At 44.3% G+C, this 24,101-nt stretch overlaps 1 protein-coding gene and 1 pseudogene across 13 annotated transcripts in view; both read left to right on the top strand.

Annotated features, from left to right (window-relative positions):
• LOC129621361 (cytochrome b-c1 complex subunit 7-like) lies at nucleotides 1-8,150 on the top strand (annotated as a pseudogene).
• Nucleotides 1-22,591, top strand: part of TPM1 (tropomyosin 1) — a 29,296-nt gene extending 6,705 nt beyond the window's left edge. For 4 of the 13 annotated variants that reach the window (XM_055537733.1, XM_055537731.1, XM_055537727.1 and 1 more), the window contains 7 exons: nucleotides 8,157-8,290; nucleotides 10,246-10,363; nucleotides 11,530-11,600; nucleotides 12,382-12,457; nucleotides 12,903-12,965; nucleotides 13,253-13,322; nucleotides 21,759-22,591. In XM_055537733.1, coding sequence (XP_055393708.1) covers nucleotides 8,157-8,290; nucleotides 10,246-10,363; nucleotides 11,530-11,600; nucleotides 12,382-12,457; nucleotides 12,903-12,965; nucleotides 13,253-13,322; nucleotides 21,759-21,841 — 615 coding nt within the window. In that variant the 3' untranslated portion in view covers nucleotides 21,842-22,591. Of the gene's footprint in view, nucleotides 1-8,156; nucleotides 8,291-10,245; nucleotides 10,364-11,529; nucleotides 11,601-11,858; nucleotides 12,175-12,381; nucleotides 12,458-12,902; nucleotides 12,966-13,252; nucleotides 13,323-14,760; nucleotides 14,844-16,394; nucleotides 16,596-21,758 lie in introns of those variants that run through there. The other 9 variants (XM_055537736.1, XM_055537735.1, XM_055537737.1 and 6 more) reach the window with 4 other exon arrangements.
• The last annotated feature ends 1,510 nt before the right edge of the window (nucleotides 22,592-24,101 follow it).

Genomic DNA, 24,101 nt, shown 5'->3' with positions numbered 1-24,101 from the left:
GACCCACCCATCACCCACCACCAGAGGCGCCTTCTCCCTGATCGCCCCCACCACCACCCCGGCGCCCCGCAAGGCCTCCCGGAGCCCACCTTCTCTACCCCTCCCCCTGCCTCGGGGGGCACCTGGCGCACCTGGGCCCGCAGGTGTCGTCTGGGGAGGGGTCTTGCCCCTTCACCTCGGCCCTTTTCATCTCGCTGGTCTACGGTCAAAGAACCGAGGGGAAAGCAGGAGTGGTGTTGAGAAGGTTCTGGAAGCAGCACTTTCCCAGAAGGGGCTCTCTGTGGGGTGTTTGCGTTCGACACGGCGTCTCGGGTCCCCCGAGGCAAAGGGATGTGCCCTTTGCCCTCCTGGCATTATTTACTCGGAAGGTGGGGGCAAAAGAGGTCCCTCCTTGTGGAAATCTCTTCTTTTGGGAAGGACGCTAACAGATCACGTCTGAGGCATTGCCAGGTTTTGAGGCCCGGGGATGCTGAACTCGCCCATCTCTGTCTGACCTTGGTTTCTTGAAAGCCTGTTTCTCTGGGGTGGGTGAGACACTGACAGCGCGTGTTTTGACTTAGTATGCGGCCCTTTGCCTTTCCCTTTCTTAACCAGCCCTCCTCCCAAGTTCTCCTGTACAGATAGATGTTCCTTTGTTACCGAGTCTTGAAAAAGTTGGCTAAATGGCTATGATTATTGGGTGTTTTCTCCCGCCGGCTTCCCCCTCCCCCACTTTGAGTGTAATACCTGGCTTCCTTCGTTTTTCCTAGGCAAACGTATCCAGCAAACAGGAACAGGATCTCAGAGGTAGTTTAGGCGTTCGCTGTTTGGTTTTTGAGTGTGTGTGTTTTATATCAGGATACTCAAACACCTTGGGAATTTTAGGACAAGCGCTCAAACACTGCCGTGCTTGTTGGGTGGGTGGGCGGGCGTGGGCACGCGCGTGCGCGGGGCCTGTGCGCGCTCAGTCGTGTCCAACTCTTTGCGACCCCATGGACTGTAGCGTGCAGTACTAATAGAAGCCTTTAGAGAAGAAGTGTATGTAATGAGAAGTGTATGTAATGGTGTTATGGTGGGCTGTAGAAGCTATGGGACCTGTGTTGCATAAAATACCTAGAAGCAAATGGATCCTCTTAAGAGGAAAGCCTAACTAGATGCAGTTTCAGATAAAATGGAGAGGAACCAGGAAATCGATAGGCAAGAAATCATTTTCTGTAAAGGACAAGACAGCAAAGGTCCCATGGCTGTTTCTGCATTTCGCCAAGCAATGAATGAATTCCAATTCCTCTGACTCGCTGTAGTCCTTGAACCATTAGAACCAACAGAACAGGATGATGGATAAGAACTTTTGACCCTGGCTGCGAATCATTAAACGTCTCAGCCCCTCAGTTCCCGGACTGCACAATGTTTGTAATGGTAGTACTGGCCTGTTGTGAGGATGAAAAGAGTATGTGTAAAGAAGTTGCCATGGCACTTAGCACACTAGTGCCTTGTGTCAGTTAGTATTAGAATGGCTTTGCACTCTGCATCGCTCATTATTCCCTTGCTTTCAGTTCTCCAGCTATCAAAGGGCTTTAAAAATGGGATGCTCATTTCACTACATCTTAAAACACTCCATTTCAATGTTTCTAATCAATAATTCTTATTTCAACTTGAACAGAAAGAGGACACAGGCAGGCTGGAAGGAATGTTTGATGGGTCAAAGCAGTGTTAGTGGTGGAAGTTGGTAGAGCTTCCCTCCCCCTGCTAAGAAAGGGTATATGTGGTCTTGTACAGGAGAGCCTCTTATGGACTCCTGTCCTGGTGATTGATGTTAGACACAGAAGATAAATTTTATGAAGGGCACATTGTGACTATTACACTCACCTTCTCTCTTGGGCTTAGTTTTTATAACAGTACTCTTCCTGGGCCAGTTGGGTAAAGGTAGTGCTTTCATTCTTTTCAAAGCTTTATGTTAAAAAGTTTAAATAACTTCAGTTTTTAAAGTGATTTTTGAAAATAGTCTATCCAGAAGATGGGACAGACGGACACAGAACTTTTTATGAAAACAACTTAAGGACTGGGTCAGCCCACAGAAGAGGGAATTTCAGATTGAGAGGTGTTCCTAACTTACAAAACTGAAACTTGAAGATAGCTAATCTAAGGTGGTTTCTTGGTAGTTGTCAGACATAGCTGTGAGTTAAGCTAGCAGTCACAGTTTTTCTTGGCAGCAGAGATAAAAGTTTAGTGACAAAGTCGTGAACACTGCAAAAAAATATTTGGAGAGTTAGCTCTACATTCAGAGTCTCAAAGGTTCAGACAGGCTGTAGTTAATTGGCCCTGTTATACCAGCACTTACCTTGGAAAAAGCAGTCATCTCTCTTTTTCTACTGGTTTATTTTTTCCAAGGTGTGTGGGCCCTTCAAAATGTTGGAATGCAACTACTTTGCTCGATGTAATGGTTGACTCTAGGTCTTGTGACCCACTGGGGTTTTGTTTGTCTTTTGTCCTTATCAAAGGAAAAGAGGGAGCAAGAAGAAGCCAGGCCTCCTTTCTCCTTTCTGGATGGTACCCAGCAAACAAAGGGACTTACAGTTGAAACCTGTAGGTTCTTAATTGGTAACTTTATTAAATCATAGGAAAAACCAACTTACAAAAATCGCAGCCCTTTCCCTCTTTAGAATTGGTAAATATTTCTGAGACCAGGATTCTAAAAGTGTATTTTGTGTTCACACTGGCACCCCCAGGGTGGCAATAACCGGAGTGTACTCTCTGCCTTTCTGCTTTCATATATAGATGAGGCTAAGGCACTACAATGCCCTGTTCATATCCCTTCTCGCTCATTGTACAAATATGCTTCATGAATTATAGGCTTTGGTGCAGATAGAGAGGTTGTTTTTATCTCTTATCCATGGGAGTGCCCCTTAATGTCATGCGTGTTTTTTTTCCCCCTTTCCTTACCATATAAGGGCAGAAGTTTAACTTGGCTGTAGTGGCTTGGTCTTACACAGTAAAGGGTGAAACCGTCTGTGGACAACTACACTTGGCATGAAATAAAAAGACCTGACCTGTGATCATCCCATGCTGCACTCCAGTTCAGGAGGACTTGGAAAATATATTCAGAGGATTTGTTCTTAGAATATAATATTATTCTCCTACCATTATTTCTTCTTAGCAGTGTTAACAGGACTACTTGTTTTTAAAGTCATTGCTATTTTTAAATTGTCTGTAGGTATATTGACTGTAACATCTGGATTTTGTGAAAATCTAGGCCCTGTAAAAGTTTTCTTTCAGATCTCACTTGGAGAAATATTTTTGCTGTATTGTGTGGGCATGCCTTTGATGGCTTTGTAGCGTCTTGTAGAAGTGCACAGGAATGGTGTACAACCTGCCCTTATTTTCTGTATAGGTAGCTGGTGCCTTGTGGAAGAGGGCTTCCCAGGTGGCTCAGTGGTGGAGAATGCACCTGCCAACACAGGAGACAAAAGAGGCTTGGATTTGATCTCTGGGTCAAGAAGATCCGCTGGAGCAGGAAATGGCAGCCCACTCCAGTATTCTTGCTTGGAGAATCCCATGGACAGAGGAGCCTGGCATGCTATAACCCATGGGGTCGCAAAGGATCAGACATGAGTGAACAGCTGAGCACACCCCTTGTGGAAGGGGATGGGGCAAGGCACATACAGCTCTAAGGCACCTCATAAGTGCAGGGCACCTGGTGGTTGCTTAACAACAATTCTCCAGGAAGACAGTTGGTAGCCTTTACTAATATAGCAGTCTCTTTTCTGAGTAGCTCATACCATGTTGAGACACAGTAGCATTTTTGAAATAAAAGAAACTAACATCCTAAACAAAGGCTTTGCCAGCAGTGTCAACACATGGGTTACCTTGTTAGAAGGTAACCTAGGACACTGAGGGTGATTTTCATGCTTGGAAATAATTTGCGTCTGGGGTCGTGACCCTTCCCAAACGCCTTGTTATTTATATCTGCTTTTTAAATAACAAAAGGTCCGGTGGCTGTGAGGTTTGTACTGAGGCAACAGCCAATGAAGTCTTAAGTAGACTGCCCAGGTATTGTGATGAAAACAACCTTAAAAAATACCTGAAGAAGCCTCAGAACTCAGAGAATACATACCAGAAATAAAAGCTAGTGAATGTGAGAGATGTGAGCCTTTTGAACACAGCATAATCCAAAAAAAAAAAAAAAAAGTGAAAAGAGTGCCCTTAATTGATGAAATTGAATGTATCTTCAGTTCTAGGGAGCCAAACTTAATTGTGATCAGACCAGTACTGTAAGGCCTGAGAAGCCTGTAAGAGTCCAGGTTTTTCCCTGGGGAACCTTTTGTAGGGATACTTACTCCCCAGATACTGCATTCAAATCCAGGCTGTAACCTACAAGCACCTTTGCCCATCTTGCTGTGAAACCTCCCAGGGCAGCAGCCATTGACTTCTTGGGTTGAGGGCAAATGCTCTGTGTCCTTGTGTGAGCTGTTCCCCCCTGGTATTACTTGATGATCTTTTTGATTTTATACCACGCCTTTTTTCAAAAAGCATTGAGAGGACTTGCTTAGCAGATGATAATGAGTACAGTTCTCCTAGTCCTGGTTAGGTTTTGTCCCGAAGGCCTTTCTTTGAGTCAGGGGCTTGAATTGGGGGTGACTTGTAGAGAACCTGCCGTGCTGATGTCAGAAGGTGGAAAGACCTCATAGGTGAGAACCAACAATTCCAGGGCTTCTCTGAGGCTCCAGGAAGCCTTGAAAAGTGAAACAGGCGAGCCTGTACAGGAGGAGCAGGGAACTGGGGTACTCCTCCTGTCTCCCACTGATGGCTATGTGACCCAAGCATGCTTCAACCCTCAGGATCAGAGGTCCCTCCCTCTTCCTATTTGCTCAACAAAGAGCTGCATAAGTGCTTCCTGTAGGCTTTGCTGGAGTCTTTGGGTGGGGTGGTGGGTGGGTGCTTTTTTATAGTGCAGATTCCCACCTTCCTCTCTTGACCTCTTGGATCAGAATCTCTAGGAATGGGGCCTGGAAATGTGTACTTTGCATATGTGTCTTCAGGTGAACTCAGACAGCCATTTGTGGGAATTAGGGACCCTTCGAGCTAAACATCTGAGACCCCATTTTTGTGAACCACTCACAGGTCTGTTCTCTGCGTTGACCCAGTCCTGGCTCCTGGAACTGGTCTCCATTCCTGGCTGTTGTTTGGGTGCCCTCTCTGGGGCCTATCGACTAGTTTTCCTATAGGACACAACCCCTAATGTAGATTCTACAAAATGCTCCAAGGGGGAAAGAAGTTCCATTTATAAAACTGCATCCAGAGCTAAAGAAAGAGCAGAGTGGAGGCCAGAAGAGCAAAGATTTGAATCAATGGGGGTTCCTCTCAGGGAGGGAGATCTTTTGTGCAGAGGCAGGAATGAACATGAGTGCTGTCTCCAACACCCCAGGTACATGGGAGCCTGGGGACCCAGAGTGGCCTGTCACCTGAAAGGTCCTTTCCCCGGAGCACAGTCTCCTTTCTGTGAGTACAAAGTCCTTGAGGTCAGGGCCCAGATTGAAAACAGCTGGAAACTTCTAGTGTGGTGGCTACAGAAATTGTTTTGAAAATCTTGTTGACATTTCTCTGGCCACAGCACCTATAACAAGCATATTTAAGAAAGAGGGAGAAAATACTTTTGAGTACATGACCTAGATACTCTACTGATTTTTTTTCTTGGTGGTATTTTAGGGGGTGGGTTTGTTTTGCTCTTCATTTTAGTTTTCAGCTTTCAGAGTTGCTTGCTTGTCCTCCCACCCCAGTTCATAAAAGGAATAGAATTTTCCTTCTATCTCAAGTCAACATGGCAAACAGGCCAGCCGTTTCAGCATCAAGCAGATGGAGCTAGAGGGTATTTGAAAATGGTATGCAAGGCTACTGGGTTCAATAAACTGGGCTTAATGCCAGATGATGATACAATATATGAGAATGACGACGTAAAAGAAGCCATAAGAAGGCTTCCTGAGAACCTTTATAATGACAGAGGGTTTCGCATTAAGAGAGCGCTGGACCTGAGCATGAGGCAGCAGATCCTGCCTAAAGAGCAGCGGACAAAATACGAGGCAGATAAATTCTACCTTGAACCATATCTAAAAGAGGTTATTCAGGAAAGAAAAGAGAAAAATGGGCAAAGAAATAATTTAGTAGTCTAAATCTGTGGATACAGCTGTCCTCAAGTATTTTTATGAAATTGGTTAAACCTGAAATGTATAATGTAGAACTATTTGGGCTGTAAATGTATTGCTTTAAATACATATTATAATTATTGGTGGGGGGGAGGTGGGGGGAAAGGAATAGAATTTTCCTGGAACTGGAAAATACAGAAATCTGACCTGACCCAAAGATATGCCGTTAATGTATACCTTCTTCCAGTTTTGTTTTGTTTTTTAATACAGGGCTAAAAACTTTTAAAAGTTCTCGTACTTAAGAAATGTGTTATCCATATTACCCTCATCCCTCCCCCCACCGCCAGCCCCAAAAAAACTAACGTTCACTGGCCATTGAGGCCTGGTGGGGCCCAGTTCCCTCTGTGCATCTATAATGATTGACTTTGTGGGCAGGTACAGTTGTAAACTGACCTTGGATTCACTTCACATTCCCCTACTCCCTGCCTCCATCAGCCAGTTGTTACTACATAGTTAATTTTTGACGAGATAAAAGTGTATTTGAATGTTTTTATAGAGTCCTTCACGAGGTTGGAGATGCCCTGATCACCTCTCTTTCCCAGAGAGAACTCGGCTTTTAAAATTTTACAAATCTAGATGAGCAGAGAGCAGAGTGTTCTCATGTTCCTTTAGTTCAAGGCTATGATCGAAGACTCTCACTACTTGTACATTTCAAGCCCATGTACCATGGGTCCAGAACTCAGAAAGTTGCTTTTGTTTAAGTTGTTTTTGCTTATTTTATTCGGTAGACATTTACTGAGCCCATACTCCGTAGAGAGAATCATGATTCCTTGCACATAAGAAGGAATGTGAGTAAGGAAGACAACACTGTAGGTAGAGAGCTAGCATCGTCCCTAAGTGCAGGCCGTAATTTTTAGAAAACTCCCAAGTGTCCTGAAAACCCCATCATTGCAGGATAAGCACACATTTGAAGTAGATGACGTGAGTCTGAGTGAACTCCAGGAGTTGGTGATGGACAGGGATGCCTGGCATGCTGCGATTCATGGGGTCGCAAAGAGTCAGACACGACTGAGCGACTGAACTGAACTGAACTGAACCGAAAGTAGATGAGGAAACGCTACCAGATTAGCAAATTCCATCTTTCACTTCCATGTGTAATATTTAAACAGCCACCAATGCAAGTGTATGTAATGGACCCAGCCAGTCTTGCAAGTGTCCTGAGGCTCATAGTAACAAATGCTTATAACTGTAGGTAAACATCACATCCCAAAAAAAGGAGCATATTTCAGAGATAGATACCAAGTGAATACAGTATCTGTACTGCTTTTCTTCTAAGGAGCTTGAAACTCTTCTTGTAGCAACCCTGACTTGTGAGAAATGCCTGTAGGCTTAGGTCACAGGCGCTTGGGAAATTTGTCTTGGCACTATTCCAGTGTGACCTGTTATCCTCAAGAGGTGCTGAAGGGCACGGGGGCTTACTGGGTTTTGTTGTGTCTCTGTATGATTTTATATTTTAGAACCACTGCACTTAAAAATCTTTTAGTTCCTAAAATATTTAATAAAGCCCCTTTGAGAATGTGATCAGAAGAAAGGAGAATTGAGACTCCTGAGTCAGAGTTCTCGCCGAGCTCCTCTCATCTTATGTGATGGGGCCTGGGTCAGTCCTGTCGCCTCTATCCACACCTCAGCCCCCACCATGTGAGGTGGCTGTGATGAAGCTCCCGTCTGACAGTCAGGTAAAGCCAGCCTGTTGAAATCTGTGGTAGAAAGGAACCAAATGAGAAAGCGTTGCTGACAGTCTCTCTGTCTCGCAGGGATGATATGTGTGGATTTGCATATAGCCCAAGGTGGACAACCACTGGATAAATCAATGGATGAACATATCCAGCAACTCCAGAGTTGACCACGGCTTGTAGCACACTTTAGGGTAGCTCACCACAAAGCCAGGCTTCCTTGTTGAACTGTTTCAGTCCAGCCCCTCTTGAAGGCACTACCCTCACATCCTCTCCAACACTAAAACACCTCTCATTCTCTGCCCAGGCTGAAGCCGACGTAGCTTCTCTGAACAGACGCATCCAGCTGGTTGAGGAAGAGTTGGATCGTGCCCAGGAGCGTCTGGCAACAGCTCTGCAGAAGCTGGAGGAGGCCGAGAAGGCAGCAGATGAGAGTGAGAGGTGAGGCCCCCTCGTCCAGCCCACCTGTTAGCACAACCTTTCCCCCTGATGGAACCAGAGGGCTCTCTGATCTTGGGTGTCTGAGGATTTCACAGCACCTTGGTGCCATTTCCTCACTTGATCCAGGGGTAACTACTGGTTTTATTTGTTAAACACTAGAGGAACACTTTTGTTTTAAATCTCATGGTTGCAAAGAAGAAAAAGACTCTGTTCCTGCCCTCCTAGAGCTCACCACCCAGCGAGGGAGATGGATGTATAAACAGGAGGTTCTAGGGATGTGATTTGGTTCTTTCATTCCTGCTGACCATGGAGCAATTCTGCATTTTGTTTAAAAGATAACTTTATGTTAAAATACACCAAGAAGGCTTAGGCTGAGGTAAATAAAGTATGGGCTGTCAGTTGTCAAATAGCCCAACAAATGAGTGAAAGAGAAAGCACAGATAAAACAAATATAATCCACAAAAGTAAGTTGTGTTGGACTTAGTAAAGCTGGTAAGTCATGCGTGCACAAGTAAATACAGTCAGATCTGCATGTCCTCTGAGCCCACTCACCCCGTGACCTGGCTCTCCCTGACTTATGACCCCAAGATCCAGCCTTGGGGTAGTAAAGGAAGACCAGGGCCATATCAGCCATCATGTTATTCCAGCAGGCATTTTTTCTCATGCTTAGCTGCTCAAGTTAATGTACTCCTGTTGCTTGGAAGCACTCCAAGAAAGACTCCATAAGACTGGAGAGAGTTCTGTCCTTAGAGAGATGAGGAAGCAGTGTAGTGTCTCAGACACTGGCAGTCCGTATCTGTGCTATGACCTGGCAGATATATGCAGTCAATCATTTTGTCCCTTTCTCCATTTTTGAGGTGCATTTCTGCTCCCTGCCACCATGGGAAAAGGGTGATTTCAGACTTTAGGATTAAAAAAGCTCGTTAGCTGAAGTTTTTCAGTTTATTATGCACCATTGTGTGTTGTCTCTTCTAACTAAGAGTTTTGGAATTTTTAAAGATGACTCACCATCTCTTCAGAGAAGGCAATGGCACCCCACTCCAGTACTCCTGCCTGGAAAATCCCATGGACGGAGGAGGCTGGAAGGCTGTAGTCCATGGGATCACTGAGGGAGGGTCGGACACGACTGAGCGACTTCACTTTTACTTTTTACTTTCATGCATTGGAGAAGGAAATGGCAACCCACTCCAGTATTCTTGCCTGGAGAATCCCAGGGACAGAGGAGCCTGGTGAGCTGCAGTCCATGGGGTCGCTAAGAGTCGGACACGACTGAGAGACTTCCCTTTCACTTTTCACTTGCAAGCATTGGAGAAGGAAATGGCAACCCACTCCAGTGTTCTTGCCTGGAGAATCCCAGGGATGGGGGAGCCTGGTGGGCTGCCGTCTATGGGGTCACACAGAGTTGGACACGACTGAAGCAACTTAGCAGCAGCAGCATGGTCAAATACTAGCAGTTTCATTTGGTTCAATCTAATAGTTACATTTGTGGCTAAAGGGGTAAGAACAGTTACTTTCTTTGTGGGAAGAAAGTACACAAAGGTAAATTTGCTTTTGTTCTAACCTTGCTCCATTTCCAGGCTGAGGCTTACCACTGGAAAAGGGAAGAAGTCCCATTATTTATACAGCAAGTAAAGCATGTTGGCTTTTCTGATTCCATCCCTTCCAGATTCAAAAAAAAAGGACCATGCCATGGTGCCTTTCATTTAACATGAGCTGCCTGGACAGTGTCAGCCGTACCAAAAGTGTAAGCTTTCCTTCACAATAAACAGAGAGAGGGAAGTGGATGTCTTTTCCTGCCTTCGGCTCTGGAAAGTCTCACTTCATGGCTTGGAAGATGAAAGTAGCTATGTTTCAGTCTGTCAGTCACACTGAACCTCACAAATCATGGCTGTGCAATGGGAGTTCATGGAAGGCACCTCTAAATCTTGGCTTTTCATGCCAATCTTCCTTTTCAGAGGCATGAAAGTCATTGAGAGCCGAGCCCAAAAGGATGAGGAGAAGATGGAGATTCAGGAGATCCAGCTGAAAGAGGCCAAGCACATCGCTGAGGATGCTGACCGCAAGTATGAAGAGGTCAGATCCTGGAGCTCGAGGCCTCATGGGTCCCAGCCATGGCCCAGAAGCAGGGACTGGGGGAGCAATGAAACCATCTGCTTCCTTAGCAGAAATGGGTGTTTTTGAGAAGGAGATTTCCTTTGTCTCCAGAAGATGGTTCTTAATTTTGATCCTGCTAGGGAGTCATTTGCACTGGGAAAGACCAGGGATTTGTTGTCCCCCCACCCTCAAAGACTAGGACAAAAGATCTTTGGCCAGACAGCAGGGAAGGTTGGGTCTCTTATGCTTTGTGAAAGGAGTCTCTCATGCTGTCACCATGCAAGCAGTTATCCCTAGTGAGATCCACCTGGTGCAACCCAGTTTAGGCAGTGTGGAGACACAGACCATACATTTGCTCCTGGATTCATGGAGGCACCTCTCAGTCTGTCCTCTCTCCTCACGATTCCCAGGTGAATCACCTCCTGGTCATGTCCTCATGAAAGCACCCTCCTGTGTTAAGAGCCCACATGACTCTTTAAGGTTTTAGTTTTCCCTTTAGCTCTGCTGAAACACCACTGACTCTTCATCATCATCATCCTCTCCAGGTTATTCTATGCTTACTAATTTTGAAATGCTTGATAGGATCCCTTTTTCCTGGTCCTTTCTTCTTTCGACCTCATTAGTCATCTTACCAACTTCTCATGTTAGCATTTCTTGCTATTTCTGTTGGCATTTTTAACCTCCTCCACCAAAAGGAAGTGGAGGTTCAGAGCTCTAAATTGATGAAGTTCTTTTAGGGTTATTTTCAGTCTTGCCTTGCAGCTCCCACCTTTTCAGCATAAAAGGCGTCTTGTCTCATCATCCTGCTATTTCAGAGATGGTGAATTTCATCTCTCCTCCTCCTTCCACAGTTGGTCTGGCTGCTGTGTAATTATACAGACTTCACTTGGGTCAGACTTCAAATGTGCCAGCCTACTCATAACTGACCATTCTGGATCTTTGTGAGCAGATGGCCTCCTCTCCATGGGCATTCCTGGTGGAGAGTTGCTTCCCCTCCAGTCCACGGGAGAGAGGATCATCTTGTTTGTAGGCAAGAACTCCCAGGGGCTGAGTCTAGCCCCTGCCCTCCTCCCCCCCCCAACACACACCGTCCTCAGAACTTGGAAGCCCCATGGTGTCTGTGTTTTGTGTGTGTCCTGCTGCAGGTGGCCCGTAAGCTGGTCATCATTGAGAGTGACCTGGAGCGTGCAGAGGAGCGGGCTGAGCTTTCAGAAGGGTAAGCGGGCCCGGCGCCAGGAGGCCCTGTGTGGGGTGCTGCGGAGCAGTGACTAAACAGCATGACCTTCTGGCAGCTGCACATTTACCTGTTTCAGCTCCGGGCTCCTCATGTGCTCATTCGACATGGATGAGCCACGAGTCTGGAACATGGAGGACTTGTGTGGGGTGTCTGTGTATGAATGCGTGTATCACTGCATGCCTTACCTGCACACTGATTTTGAGAATGGCCTTGTGCATTTCCTGTGTCCACTAACAGCCAAGTTCGACAGCTGGAAGAACAATTAAGAATAATGGATCAGACCTTGAAAGCATTAATGGCTGCAGAGGATAAGGTACTGATGGCTCATGTATGGGTTTTAGGTTTAACTGCAACCCAGGCATCTTTCAGCTTCCAATGCCTACTGGTCCGTTTTTATAACGACTGCACCTTCACTACACCCTCTGCTATCTTATATCTTGCTTTAAGTGCTTTCTTTGGGTCCTTTATACTCTTTTGTTTTTCCTTCATAAATGCTCTTTGGTGCAGCCAAAAAAGAAGCCAAATCATCACACTTTGAAGTTGTTGAATTTTGTCTCCCCACCTCTCTGCATTGGAAGGAAGGTCCAGGGCAGTGTCCATGGTGAAATTGGACATCTCAGCCCCTGATGGTTTGGCTTCTTTAAGGCAGCCCTTTGTTCTCTAGGACTTGGTTTTCATTTTTTTCCCATCCCTCTCCTTTTTCTCTCCTCCTTCCTCTGGCCTGTCTCCCACCCTTTCTACCTCTGATCGAAAACATTAGCAAATGTGCCGAGCTTGAAGAAGAGTTGAAAACTGTGACGAACAACTTGAAATCACTGGAGGCTCAGGCTGAGAAGGTAGGCCAGGAGCACCATGTGGGGGAGAGGCATCATTTAAGAGCTACTCAAGAGACACCCCCTTTTTCCCTTCCGAGGCCCTGCCAGTCAGAGGAATAGTCCATTAGACACTTTAGCCAGAGGCTTCCTGATGGTTATTGATACCAGATTCTTTTTTTTTTTTTATTCAATGGAAAATCCATTTTGTGTTGAGTATGTGAGTCATCCATAACAATTAATTTAAACGAAGTGCCAAATGGATAAGTGATCTTGTTCTTATCCCATGTAAAACAATAGGCAGGAAAGCAGAGACTGCATTGTGGCATGCCATCTGATCCCAGAGGCTCCATTACCTCCTGAGAGATGCTCAACATCTGTTGGCTGGGCTGGCACTTTCTTTGTATTAGAAGACACAAGTATAGGGTGAGCTGTGGCCTGACATCTGGAACGTTCTTTCTGATTACAGTACTCGCAGAAGGAAGACAAATACGAGGAAGAGATCAAGGTCCTTTCTGACAAGCTGAAGGAGGTAATATTAGGGGTGTTTTGAACAAAGCCAACTGGATTGAGTTTGTCTCTGTGGAGCCGAGACATTTTTCATTTTAATGTTACAATGATCCAGGAATATTCCGGGGTGGGCTTGGAGAGCCAGCAGTGGTAGCCAGCCACCTCTCACCGTGGTGATTCACTGGTGGGTGGTTTCAGACCACTTTGTGGGTGCCAGGCTTGACTTTCATTTTCTGGTTTCCCTATCTTTATAGCTACCGGCCACCTAAAACTTCCCAATTTTGATTGAAATAAATTGAATTATTGCAGGCTGAGACTCGGGCTGAGTTTGCGGAGAGGTCAGTAACTAAATTGGAGAAAAGCATTGATGACTTGGAAGGTAAGATCTTAAGTCTTGTTTCTAACTTAGTCCTTATGGCTGAATACCGACGTGGCAAAGTGACTTTCCAGTCATGGCATCCTCCTTGACACACTCCTTTGCTCTTGCACATTTTTCCGGTCTGCTCTGTGGAGTTCTATGGCTCTTAAGCTCTCTGATCGCCAGATGACCTCTAGCCACCAGACGGGGCCCGTCTTCTTTTTGTAACAGCAGATGCCAAGTGGCTGTACTGCACACTCTGAGAAGTGTGGCTGGTTTATTTTTCACTGTGAGTGAGGCAGTTGTAGGTGAGAATGACTGGTGTGTTTTCTGTCTTTAGTGATACCTTCTTATTGTCAGAATGGTAAGGATTTGGTTTTTAGGCACAACTTAATCTTTCCCCGGGTGTGAATTCAATGTAAGGGCTTGGGTTTATTTTTCTAAGTTACTAATCATCTTGGCATATGCTCTGTGCCCTGAAAGGGGGTAGAGGGTAACAGGGCATTATTGCACTTGGACATTATACGTAAGCATTTCTTCGCTAAGATATTGAGGTTTTATTTTGGTAACACCCTCTCTGAGGTCTCTCAGAAATTCCAAATGTTGAGCTCCAAGGCTGTGAAAAAAGAAAGAAAAAAATATGTAAAATATATGCATCAAAGGTGGAGGGGGCTAGAGAAGGAAGTGGGGGTTGGTTCAGATGATACCCAAGCTGGTGGAAAAGAGAATGTGACACATGGTGCAAAACAGTCTCCAAGCGTAGCAAGGTATGACACCTTCATCGTTAGAAAAGCTGAAGTGCAAGCTTGGCACAGTGACACTGTAAGAAGCGTGGCTCTCCTCGGTTTTCAAGCCTCCTGGGCCACTGAAGGAAGCTTGAGTGGGAAGGCCACAGGGAGTAGTCTGGATAGCACCGAGAAATCCATTTCCCAGTGGTCTAGTTCGGTCAGGAAGTCAGTGGTTTGAAGGTGGAGCCAGATAAGGATTACAGACTGTAGTCACAAGTTGTTCCTCCAAAACAATGCCCGTGGCTATTTTTTCCACTGTTTATAGTTGCAGGTGGCTGACTACTCCAGTGTAGTTAAATTATAGCTCTATAAAAGCAAAGCTGTCCTGTTGCTCCTCCCCAACCGGGAGATAGCCTTCTGTGGTTTTGTTTAGGGTTTTAACATGGTTTACTGGTATCCCTACCATATTTGTTACGATTTTCATATTGAGTTTCTTGTTTTATTTTCTAATGGGTTTTGTTCTTTCTGTTTTTGTTTCAATTTTATTAAAAACAAAACAAAACAAAACGCACGTCTCCTGCATTGGCCACCTGCTGCGGCATCACTTCCTTCATGCATTGCCCTTTTCTTGCTGCTGTGTCGGGATGGTGTCCCTGCCACCCTCATTCACCTTCCATCTCTTGATCACTCTCCATGTCCTTGCACCTCTGCCTTCCACTTCCTGGTCATAGACGAGTTGTACGCTCAGAAACTGAAGTACAAAGCCATCAGCGAGGAGCTGGACCACGCTCTCAACGACATGACTTCCATGTAAATGTTCATCCACCCTGCCTGCTCACATCCGTGCCCTCATGCTAATATGATCAGTTCGCCACCACTCCCTCTTGTATCTCCAGAATCTCCGCCTTTACACCTTTCTGCTCACTCTCTTTGCACAATCTAGGAGAGTCATTGTTTGTTTGGATTTTTTTTTACATTCTACTAGTATACAGGCCAAGTAGATTGTCTATACAAACCATCTTCCTTTCAGAATCCATTCATTTCACATTGTCTCAGCTAGATCATTCCCACCATGCAGTGAACTGGCATATAAGTGACTTGGGCACTATACTTGTAGGAACGTACACTAGGCTCAAGTGAAATCAGTGGGCCATGCAGTCGTGCAAGAATTGCCCAAGAAATAGCAAAAGCCAGTTTTCTGTGATTCAATTAAATATAATGTGAACATTTTTTATTAAAAAAAAAATACAAATTTAAGGAACTCTACACCCTCAGATGACTGAGGCTCTGAGAGGAGGGAAATTGATCCAGAACAGCATAAAGGATGTTGCTGTAAAAATCACATCTTTCTTTTAAGAATTTTAGACAAAAATGAACCTATTGCTGAGTAGCCAAGCCTTTAATTTTCTGTTTATATAAAAAGAATTAACATATAAGCACCACAACCTGTGTCAAAGAAATGGGACATAAAGCATAGATTGTGTGCTGTTAAGCACATCATGTATTCTTTAGGAGGGGTTTAAGTTTCTGTTTATATAAAAAGTAATATACAAACACCACAACCTGTATCAAAGAAATGGGACATAAAGCACAGATTGTGTGATATGAGTTTGAGGGTTAATGGCCCGGCTTTTACTACTGCTGGGCAGTAAGGGTGGAGTAAATAGTCTTAATCTCACGAGAACCTGGAGCATACACAACTAACTTTCGTATTACTAACCAAGCCTGAACGTTGAACCGGTTCTGCCCCACTAAATTCTAACTTGGAGTGTTTCACAGAGGCTTCCTTTTAATCTCACAAGATGGCACTGAATTCCACATAAACTGGAAATTTCGCTTTCCAGGCCCACCTGTCATTCCTTTACCCATGCAGAAAAATGGTAGCCTGAAGAGTGTTGGCATGTGCCTGCTGCTTTACACATTATAGAATCATCATGCTACCCCCGGAGACATGACTGTTACCATGGAAACTGGAGAAAATTGCATCCTCTCTCCACTCATTTATAAATGAGGGGGTAGATCAGATCATCTGTCTCTGATTGCTAAAATGTGGTGATTCTATGAGGAAAACTTGCAACATCACGTTTGGTTATGTACTCTGAAAGGTGGGCTTAGCTTAAAATCTGAGTTCTGTTCACTGGTCTTCTTACAATGATCCCTCCTGGAGAAGAGGCTTGTGCTGGCCTCAGGCCCAGGCCCTGGTGGGCAAGGATTTACATCCTCCCACAGGTGTGACTGGCAGCAGGTTTTGCATGTCTGCTTCTCACCTGTTTCGAGTGCTGCTCTCATCTGTTCACTTAGCTTCCCTGTTTTCTGTTGTGCCACTTTTTTTTTTCTGTTTCTCCCACCTTTTCTCTTCATGCAGATAAGTTTCTTTGCTTCACTTCTCCCAAGACCCCTTCATCGAGCTGGATGTCCCACCTCTCTGAGCTCTGCAGTTTGTCTGTTCTCCAGCTGACCCTGATTCTTTCTTTTCACATCCTGCCTTAGGGCCAGGTACACACTGTGCTTCCTGTTGTACAGAAGCTCTTCATTTCAGTGTAAAATAAACACTATGTAAGCTGTTTCTGTTTGCTATTCTTTTTACTTCTTATTTATTGATATTTTAGTTTAAACGCTGAATAAAACCACAAATCTGCTTCACACACAGAAGGGTTAATTTTTGGCTGCTGCTTTGCTTTTTTTTTTTTTCCAATTCTGAACATCATTCATTAATATCAACAGTCTCTAAAGCGGTAGTTCCTTGTGGAACTTTTTCAAAATACACATGTCTGGGCCCATCTCTGGGTTTTGGTTTGCAAAGGTTAGAGTTAGGTCCAGGGATGTTTTTTAGGGATTGGGATGGTACTGGTGTATGAAATGGGTTGAGAACCTCCACACACAGGATGTTGCTTGTTTAAGCCAGAAGGTCTGCCTTGAGCAGGGCCTTCGTGTGCAGATGTTGAGTTTGGGATGTGGTGAGCCTGCTGTGTTGGAGAAGGAAATGGCAACCCACGCTAGTACTCTTGCCTGGAAAATCCCATGGACGGAGAAGCCTGGTAGGCTACAGTCCATAGGGTGGCAAAGAGTCGGACATGACTGAGCGACTTCACTTTCACTTTTCACTTTCATGCATTGGAGAAGGAAATGGCAACCCACTCCAGTGTTCTTGCCTGGAGAATCCCAGGGACGGGGGAGCCTGGTGGGGTTGCACAGAGGCAGACACTACTGAAGTGACTTAGCAGCAGCAGAGCCTGCTGTGTTGGTATTTAGATGGTCCTGCTTGAGAGTGGGTAGCTAACTACGGAAAGGCTGCCAACCCACACTGCTAGAATATCCGGAAAGATGAAAAGGATGTGGATACAAAAACAGTGTAAGTTGAGATCATTGTTGATCATCCTTTTACAGCACAAAGAAAAGTATATTCATTCCTCAGCCACCTTCATTTTGATCATGAAATGACACTCTTAGGTTTTAGGAACATATGAGTATGTTCAAGTCAAGATTTATTTTTTTGCTCTTAAGCACATCATATATTCTTAGGAGGGGTTATATAATCTTTGTGATAACTTTTTTTTATTTGTGAATATTTTTAAAGCATAGCTATTAAAGTTGGTTCTTTTTTTTTTACCCCCTAAAAATAGTAGAAATTGTTCAGTTATGGTTTATCAGTTATATTTATAAATTAAAGAACAGCATTTAAGTGATTTTTTTTTAAACGTATCACAAAATTAGAACTTTAAAATGATGTGGAGTTTTCTCTCTTAATGCCCAACACTTCTCATCCTCAACAATCTGACTATGTTTCTCCTGTGTTTTAAATGTGGGTGATTGTTATCTATGTATAGTTTTTCTGAGCCTAAGTACTTATATATCCCTATGTTCAAATAAATTTGAGCAAACTGAAAATGTCAGTCACTCTACAAAGACTTCAGAACAGAGTAAAAGTACTCTTTTTAAGAGGGCTGTGAATTCAGTAGTAGTATAATAGACTTTAAAAAATTTATAATCTAGACAGTCTCTCCCTTGAGAGTGTCAGGACTTCTGTAATTTCTTTTCTTTTCCTAAGGCTTCTTGGGCCTGCTTTTGACTGATTCCTGCTTTGTTCTTTTAAAATTCAGAGTAATAAAAGTGGGCCCTTCTCTGAGTAACCCTGCTTTCTGCCACAGAAAGAAATGACAAGTCTGAAAGTGGTGCTGAACAGATGTTTAGTTAGTTCTGGAGGCACATCAGTTTTTTGGGAACCATTCCAGAGGCTCTTACACTTTCTCTAGGTGTATTCTACGGGGGAAATGGCAGTCCAGTGATTAAGACCCTGCCTTCCAGTGCAGGGAGCCCAGGTTCAGTCCCTGGTCGGGAAACTAATATCACACATGCCACAGGGTTTAGCCAAATTAAAAAAAAAAAAAAAAATCTGAAACCGCCCAAGAAGGTATGGGCACACAAGAGGATGACTAGCTAGTTGATTTTATCAAGAAATTGCTGGGGCCCAGGCTTCTAGCTCAGTGGATCATGCCAACTTAGAGGCAACTGCTGCAGTAGCCTTGGTTGGACCAAACCGCAAAAGCATTGCTTGGCAGTTGACGTCCCAGATATTGGGGAGGTAGAACAGGAAGGAAAAATATTCTCAAACATAATCCTCCCAGGCCCCCCAAGCATACTGGTTCTATGGTAGCCAGAGTAGAGCAGGTCCAAATGAGGCCGTAAGGATACTGTCATTTAAACTGCATTCACATCAACCCTCTGGGTTCTCTAGGGTTTCTGCAGAGTTCTTTCATCCCAGCTTGACTGTACGTTGGTTCAGAAGCTAAGACATCTACATGCCCATGGTGATGTCTCCCACGTGAGAGTGTGAATGTGCTAGTGGGGTTTAAATTTTGCAGCCCCCAAACATGCAGGACATCATGAAGGGGAGGGAGGATGTGGTCAGGAGATGAACTGGAAATGTTCTTTGTTCTCAGTGAGCTGGCCATCTTGTAGGAAGATAGATGAGTGAAGCAGGTCTGACCTAACAGATGGTGTACATTTAGAGTCCGTGAGGAATAGAGACAGTAATTCTGATTGGGAGCTACCTGGAGAAGATGACATTTGACTGGGGTTTTGCATATTCAGAACATTTGGATCTGCAAAGAAGACAAGGCAGAGATATTCCAAGCTAAAAAACACAATGAATATAAGGTATTCCTCATCTCCTACCATGTGTGAAAGTGAAAGTGTTAGCCGGCTAGTTGTGTCCGACTCTTTGTGACCACGGACTGTAGCCTTCCCGGCTCCTCTGTCTGGAATTCTCCAGGCATGAACACTGCAGTGGGTTGCCATTTCCTACTCCAGGGGATCTTCCTTACCCAGGGATCAAACCCAGTTCTGCATTGCAGGCAGATTCTTCATACATGAGAGAACATTAAAATGAGGACTGATTGATTTCCCAACAAACCTGGGAACTAGAAACTGAACATTTTTATTCTCCCCAGGTGTAGGATTGTCAGCCTTCAGGATCATTAAGTTAGAGTTTGTGGTTTAGGTTGTCCCTGGCATGCAAGACAGTCCTGTAACCTCCAGCTTTCCGTGATACGGGCCAGGTTCTTGTCCTTGTTTGGGCATCCCATGGTATCCCCATCAGATAAAAGGCTGACTAGCAGCTGCCTTCCTTGCCAAGTGAGAAGATTACATGCCCTTGGGCAAAATGTACTTCACACCAGCTCCATGTGGACGTTTGGGATTTTATACATGTCCATTTAGCACCTGAGAATGCCATCCTTCTAGGAAGTCAACAGTTAAATCAGTTTTGAGTGGGGTAAGTGCTTATTCTTTTGCTGTTTGTGTAGAGTAACACACCCTATATCTAAGCTGGATGAGAGTTTATACTGTATAACACTGTGACTGGGGCAGAGACATGGAGCTTATTAGTTCTGCATTTCTGAAACTGTTAATACAGTGGCAGTGGCCCCTCTCGGGGCCACCTGAAAGGAAAGCCAGCCCTAGCAGTGGAGATGAAAGGGTTCCAGGGAGGGATGAGCAGAAACAGTAGGTCAAGGTTTTGCAGGCAGGTCTCTCAGTCACTGAGTCCTGCAAGGAGTGGATGGCGTACTAGGCTCACCTCCAGCCTTGCCCCAGTTCCTAAGGCTGTTGCCAGAAGCTTCATTGGGCTCAGTTCACATGGTGATTTTAGTGAGATGCATGAGGAACATGCCCCCTCTCTCCTTCTCGGATCCTGCCAAGGAGGAGGATCCTTTTCCCCCTCTTGTTTCCCTTTCCTCCTGCCAAGAGAGGAGGCCTGGTTCTTCCTTTGTCAGCCAGGCCTTGCCTGAGCACAGGACAGCTTCTCATGGGGTGAGGGGAACCTGCTCAGCAAGTGACCAGTACCTGAGGTATCTCTGTGTTCTGTTTACTCCTTCTCACCAACTCCAGCTAACCTCTCTTCCTTCTGCCTCTTCTCTTCTGCTAACCTGCTTGCTGACCTGTACAGATCAACTCTACCAGCAACTTGAGCAAAACCGCCGCCTAACTAACCAACTAAAGCTGGCCCTGAATGAGGATTAAACTTAAGTGGGGAAGAACCTGGGCTGAATTCTAGGAATGCAGCCCGTGTCAGGAAATACAAGACTGTCAAACCTTCAGATAGTAGGGTTGGAAGTGATTGCTTTCTGTAGAATTCTGCAGAATTGAACATGAATCAGTTGAAGGGTTGGCCTTGCCTGCAATTTTCCTCTTATATCTGGAATAATTAAGTTCTCTTTAATCCCCAAACTGCTTTTATGGTAAAATTACATCTGTGTATATGGATCAATGTTTATAATCAGTTCAGCACTCATCTTTGCAATAGCAGGTCCTCTTGTTTGGACTGATGCATAATGAGAACCAAAAAAATGTTTTCTATTTCCTACAGAGAACTGAGTCTTGCTTAAAATTAGAAAGTCAAAGCAGAGGGATGTGTATCAGCATATATATATATATATATATATATATATATATATGTAACATATATAGGATATGATATATATAATATATATTCCTATTACATATTCATATTTCTCACTTCTAAGTATCTGGTATAGTGTTTGAAATATGATTAAATGTACCTATGCTTGGGCAAAATAGCTTTTGAAAACAGGAGTTCATGTCAGAAGTCCCCGATTGTCTGAAAGGTATGCTTTTATTTAGTCTTAACAGTGTTGTTGGAATCTGGTGAGAATGTCATGCTAATAATAAATAGAACACTGTGAGAATAATAAGAGAATGTCCTACTGGAGTGTGCATGAAACATGTTGGTTATTTTTTTTTTAAACAAGCAACAGAAATAAATCCTTGAAACGTTGTCAGAAGGCCTAGTTATGTCATCTTTGTTTTCTCTGAGATTGTGTTACAACACAACTCTCGGACCTTAGCTGCCTGTAACTCAGAAATGTCTGCTGCTGTTATAACTTGAGTGCTGCGCGCACCTCTCCCGGTTCCCACAGCGCATGAGCAGTGAGCACCCACCAGCCCCACCTGCGTTTTGTTCCCCGGGGATTACTGGTGGAGAGTCACCTGGCCGCTCTGTGAGAGCCTGCTGTGCCTGCGGTTTCTCCAGGTCCAGGACAGCGTCCCCTTCGTAGGTCCCTGTCTGGAAATGAGTCATGTCTTACGAGCATGCCCAGTCCTAATCATCTCATCCTGTGTTTGTGATTGATGTTTGCCTGCCTAAGTGTACAAACCACCGCTGTGTCCAAAGCTCAGCTATTCATGACTTAATTTTCTAATCCCACCACAGAGAAAGTGGCTCATGCCAAAGAAGAAAACCTTAGTATGCACCAGATGCTGGATCAGACTTTACTGGAGTTAAACAACATGTGAAAACCTCCTTAGCTGCGACCACATTCTTTCATGTTGTTTTATCTTTTCGTTTCGTTTTGTTTTTAAACACCATGCTTACCATGAAACCCCTTAATGCATTTTTTATTTACTTTCACCACTGTCACAAAAACATCCACAGGATACCAGCTAGATCGGGGGTGGGGAAGACACACACACACACACAGGCAAGGTGTGTGAACACACGTGTTCAAGGTGACAATGATTTAAATGTGCCATTTCCCAAGTTGACATTGCCACACCGTAGAGAGTTTAGCGACACAGTATGCTTAGTCAGTCCAGGAATCCTTGAGGAAGCAGAAAGATTTCCACTCAAACTGCCAATGACCAGGAAGGGTAACGTTGGAAACACAACCGGGTGTGGATCGGTGCTACTTTAAACAAAAGGTCCCACTGTGGTCTCTCCTTAAATATTGTACGATTTAGAAGTCTGTCCAACACTAATTTATTTTGTCGTGAGTTTTACAATGAGGTGAGACTGTGGATCCTGTCTGCCAGAATTCACTAAAGCCGAAGCTTTGTAAGCCACCGTGCTCTTCTCATTGGCACATTTGCAGCTCGTTACAACTTGTGGGATAGATAGCATGCGATGTGGATTTCCAGCATGTTCAAGTGAAAGATGTGGGCACCACATACAATGGTGAAGAAAACACATTGTCTTAAGAGTTACAACTGTATGGAACCCTTGTACAATGATATGGAATAAATGCACATTGTAGGACATTTTCTAAACAGGGTGGTCCTGTCGTTTGTATGTTTTTACTTTGTGAACTTCAGATCGCGTGATTGACCTACCTTCCCTCACACATGTTTCTTAAAGCTTATTAATATCTCAGTGTCTGGGAGGGAGTGGGTTTCTTGTGTGATCCTCCCAGAAGCACTCAAAGCAGGATCCCTTTAGTCTGTTAAAGTTACAGCAAGCAGCAAAGGGGCTTCCCCAGTAGCTCAGTAGTAAAGAATCTACCTGCCAATGCAGGAGACATGGTTTTGATCCCTGGGTCAGAAAGATTCCCTGGAGGAGGAAATGGCAGCCTGGGAAATTCCACTGACAGAGGAGCCTGGCAGGCTACAGTCCATAGGCTCACAGAAAGTCAGACACAACTGAACGACTAAGGTAAAACAAGTAGCAGGGGACCCTTCCCAAGTCCCAGCCTTCCTCCAGGTTATAGGTTATATCTGCACATACATACATGTAGGCCTTTTGCTGTGGTTCTACCAGTTTGGGGAGTTTTCCTCAACTCTTAACTAAGTCTTTAGCAGTGGCGATCATACACATCAAAAAATTGCGAGTTAATGCACCAAATGTTTTGTCCCCCAGCAGTGTGATTCTATTTAAAAGTAGAAGTGATTCTATTTAAAAAAACTTCCCCGGTGGTTCAGTGGCTAAGACTCTGCGCTTCCAATGAAGGGGCCCTGGGTTTGATCCCTGGTTGGAGAACTAAGATCTCACATGCCATAACTAAGACTTGGCACAGCCAAATAAATGAACATAACTTTTTTTTTTAAGTAGAAGTAAAGGATCTTGGTGATTTTCTGCTTTCTAATTCGTGCTTGAGTTCTGAATGCCAGTACATCTTTTTATTGGACTTGGAAACTGAAAACATCACTGGCCAGTCTTGAAGACGTTAAGCAAAGAAAAACAGATTACACTGTTAATTGGCTAAACTTGTACTACAGGGGAAAAAGGAGGACATTCTCATATAAAGCAAACACAGTAAAATGGAAACATTCATTTGGATGCACAGATGTTTTCATTGAAAAGGATCCAGTATCTCTAGCTGTTCTTCCACACTCTTCTCAGGTATTCTCTGCAGAGACCCAGAGAGAAGCCTGGCATCTGAGTTTCAGTTCCCACCTCTAAAAAGTTGTCCTTTTAGTGGATAAAAAAGATGTGGTGTGTATATACAATGGAAAATTACTCAGCCATTAAAAAGAACGAAATAAGGCCATTTGCAGCAACATGGACGGACCTAGAGAGTGTCAAACCGAGTGAAGTCAGTCAGAGAAGGAGAAATATCATATGACATCCCTTATATTTGGAATCTAAAAAGAAATGATGCAAATGAACTTACTTATAAAACAGACTCTCAGAAAACTGAACTCGTGATTGCCAGGGAAAGGGATACATAGGACTTTGGGAAGGTCATGTACACACTGTTATATTTAAAATGATAACCAACAAAAACTATTGTATAGCACATGGAACTCTGCTCAAATGTTATGTGGCAGCCTGGATGGGAGG

This window comes from Bubalus kerabau, chromosome 10 (genome assembly GCF_029407905.1).
Source record: "Bubalus kerabau isolate K-KA32 ecotype Philippines breed swamp buffalo chromosome 10, PCC_UOA_SB_1v2, whole genome shotgun sequence".
NCBI lineage: Eukaryota > Metazoa > Chordata > Mammalia > Artiodactyla > Bovidae > Bubalus > Bubalus kerabau.
This window is presented reverse-complemented; position numbering and strand designations above follow the sequence as displayed.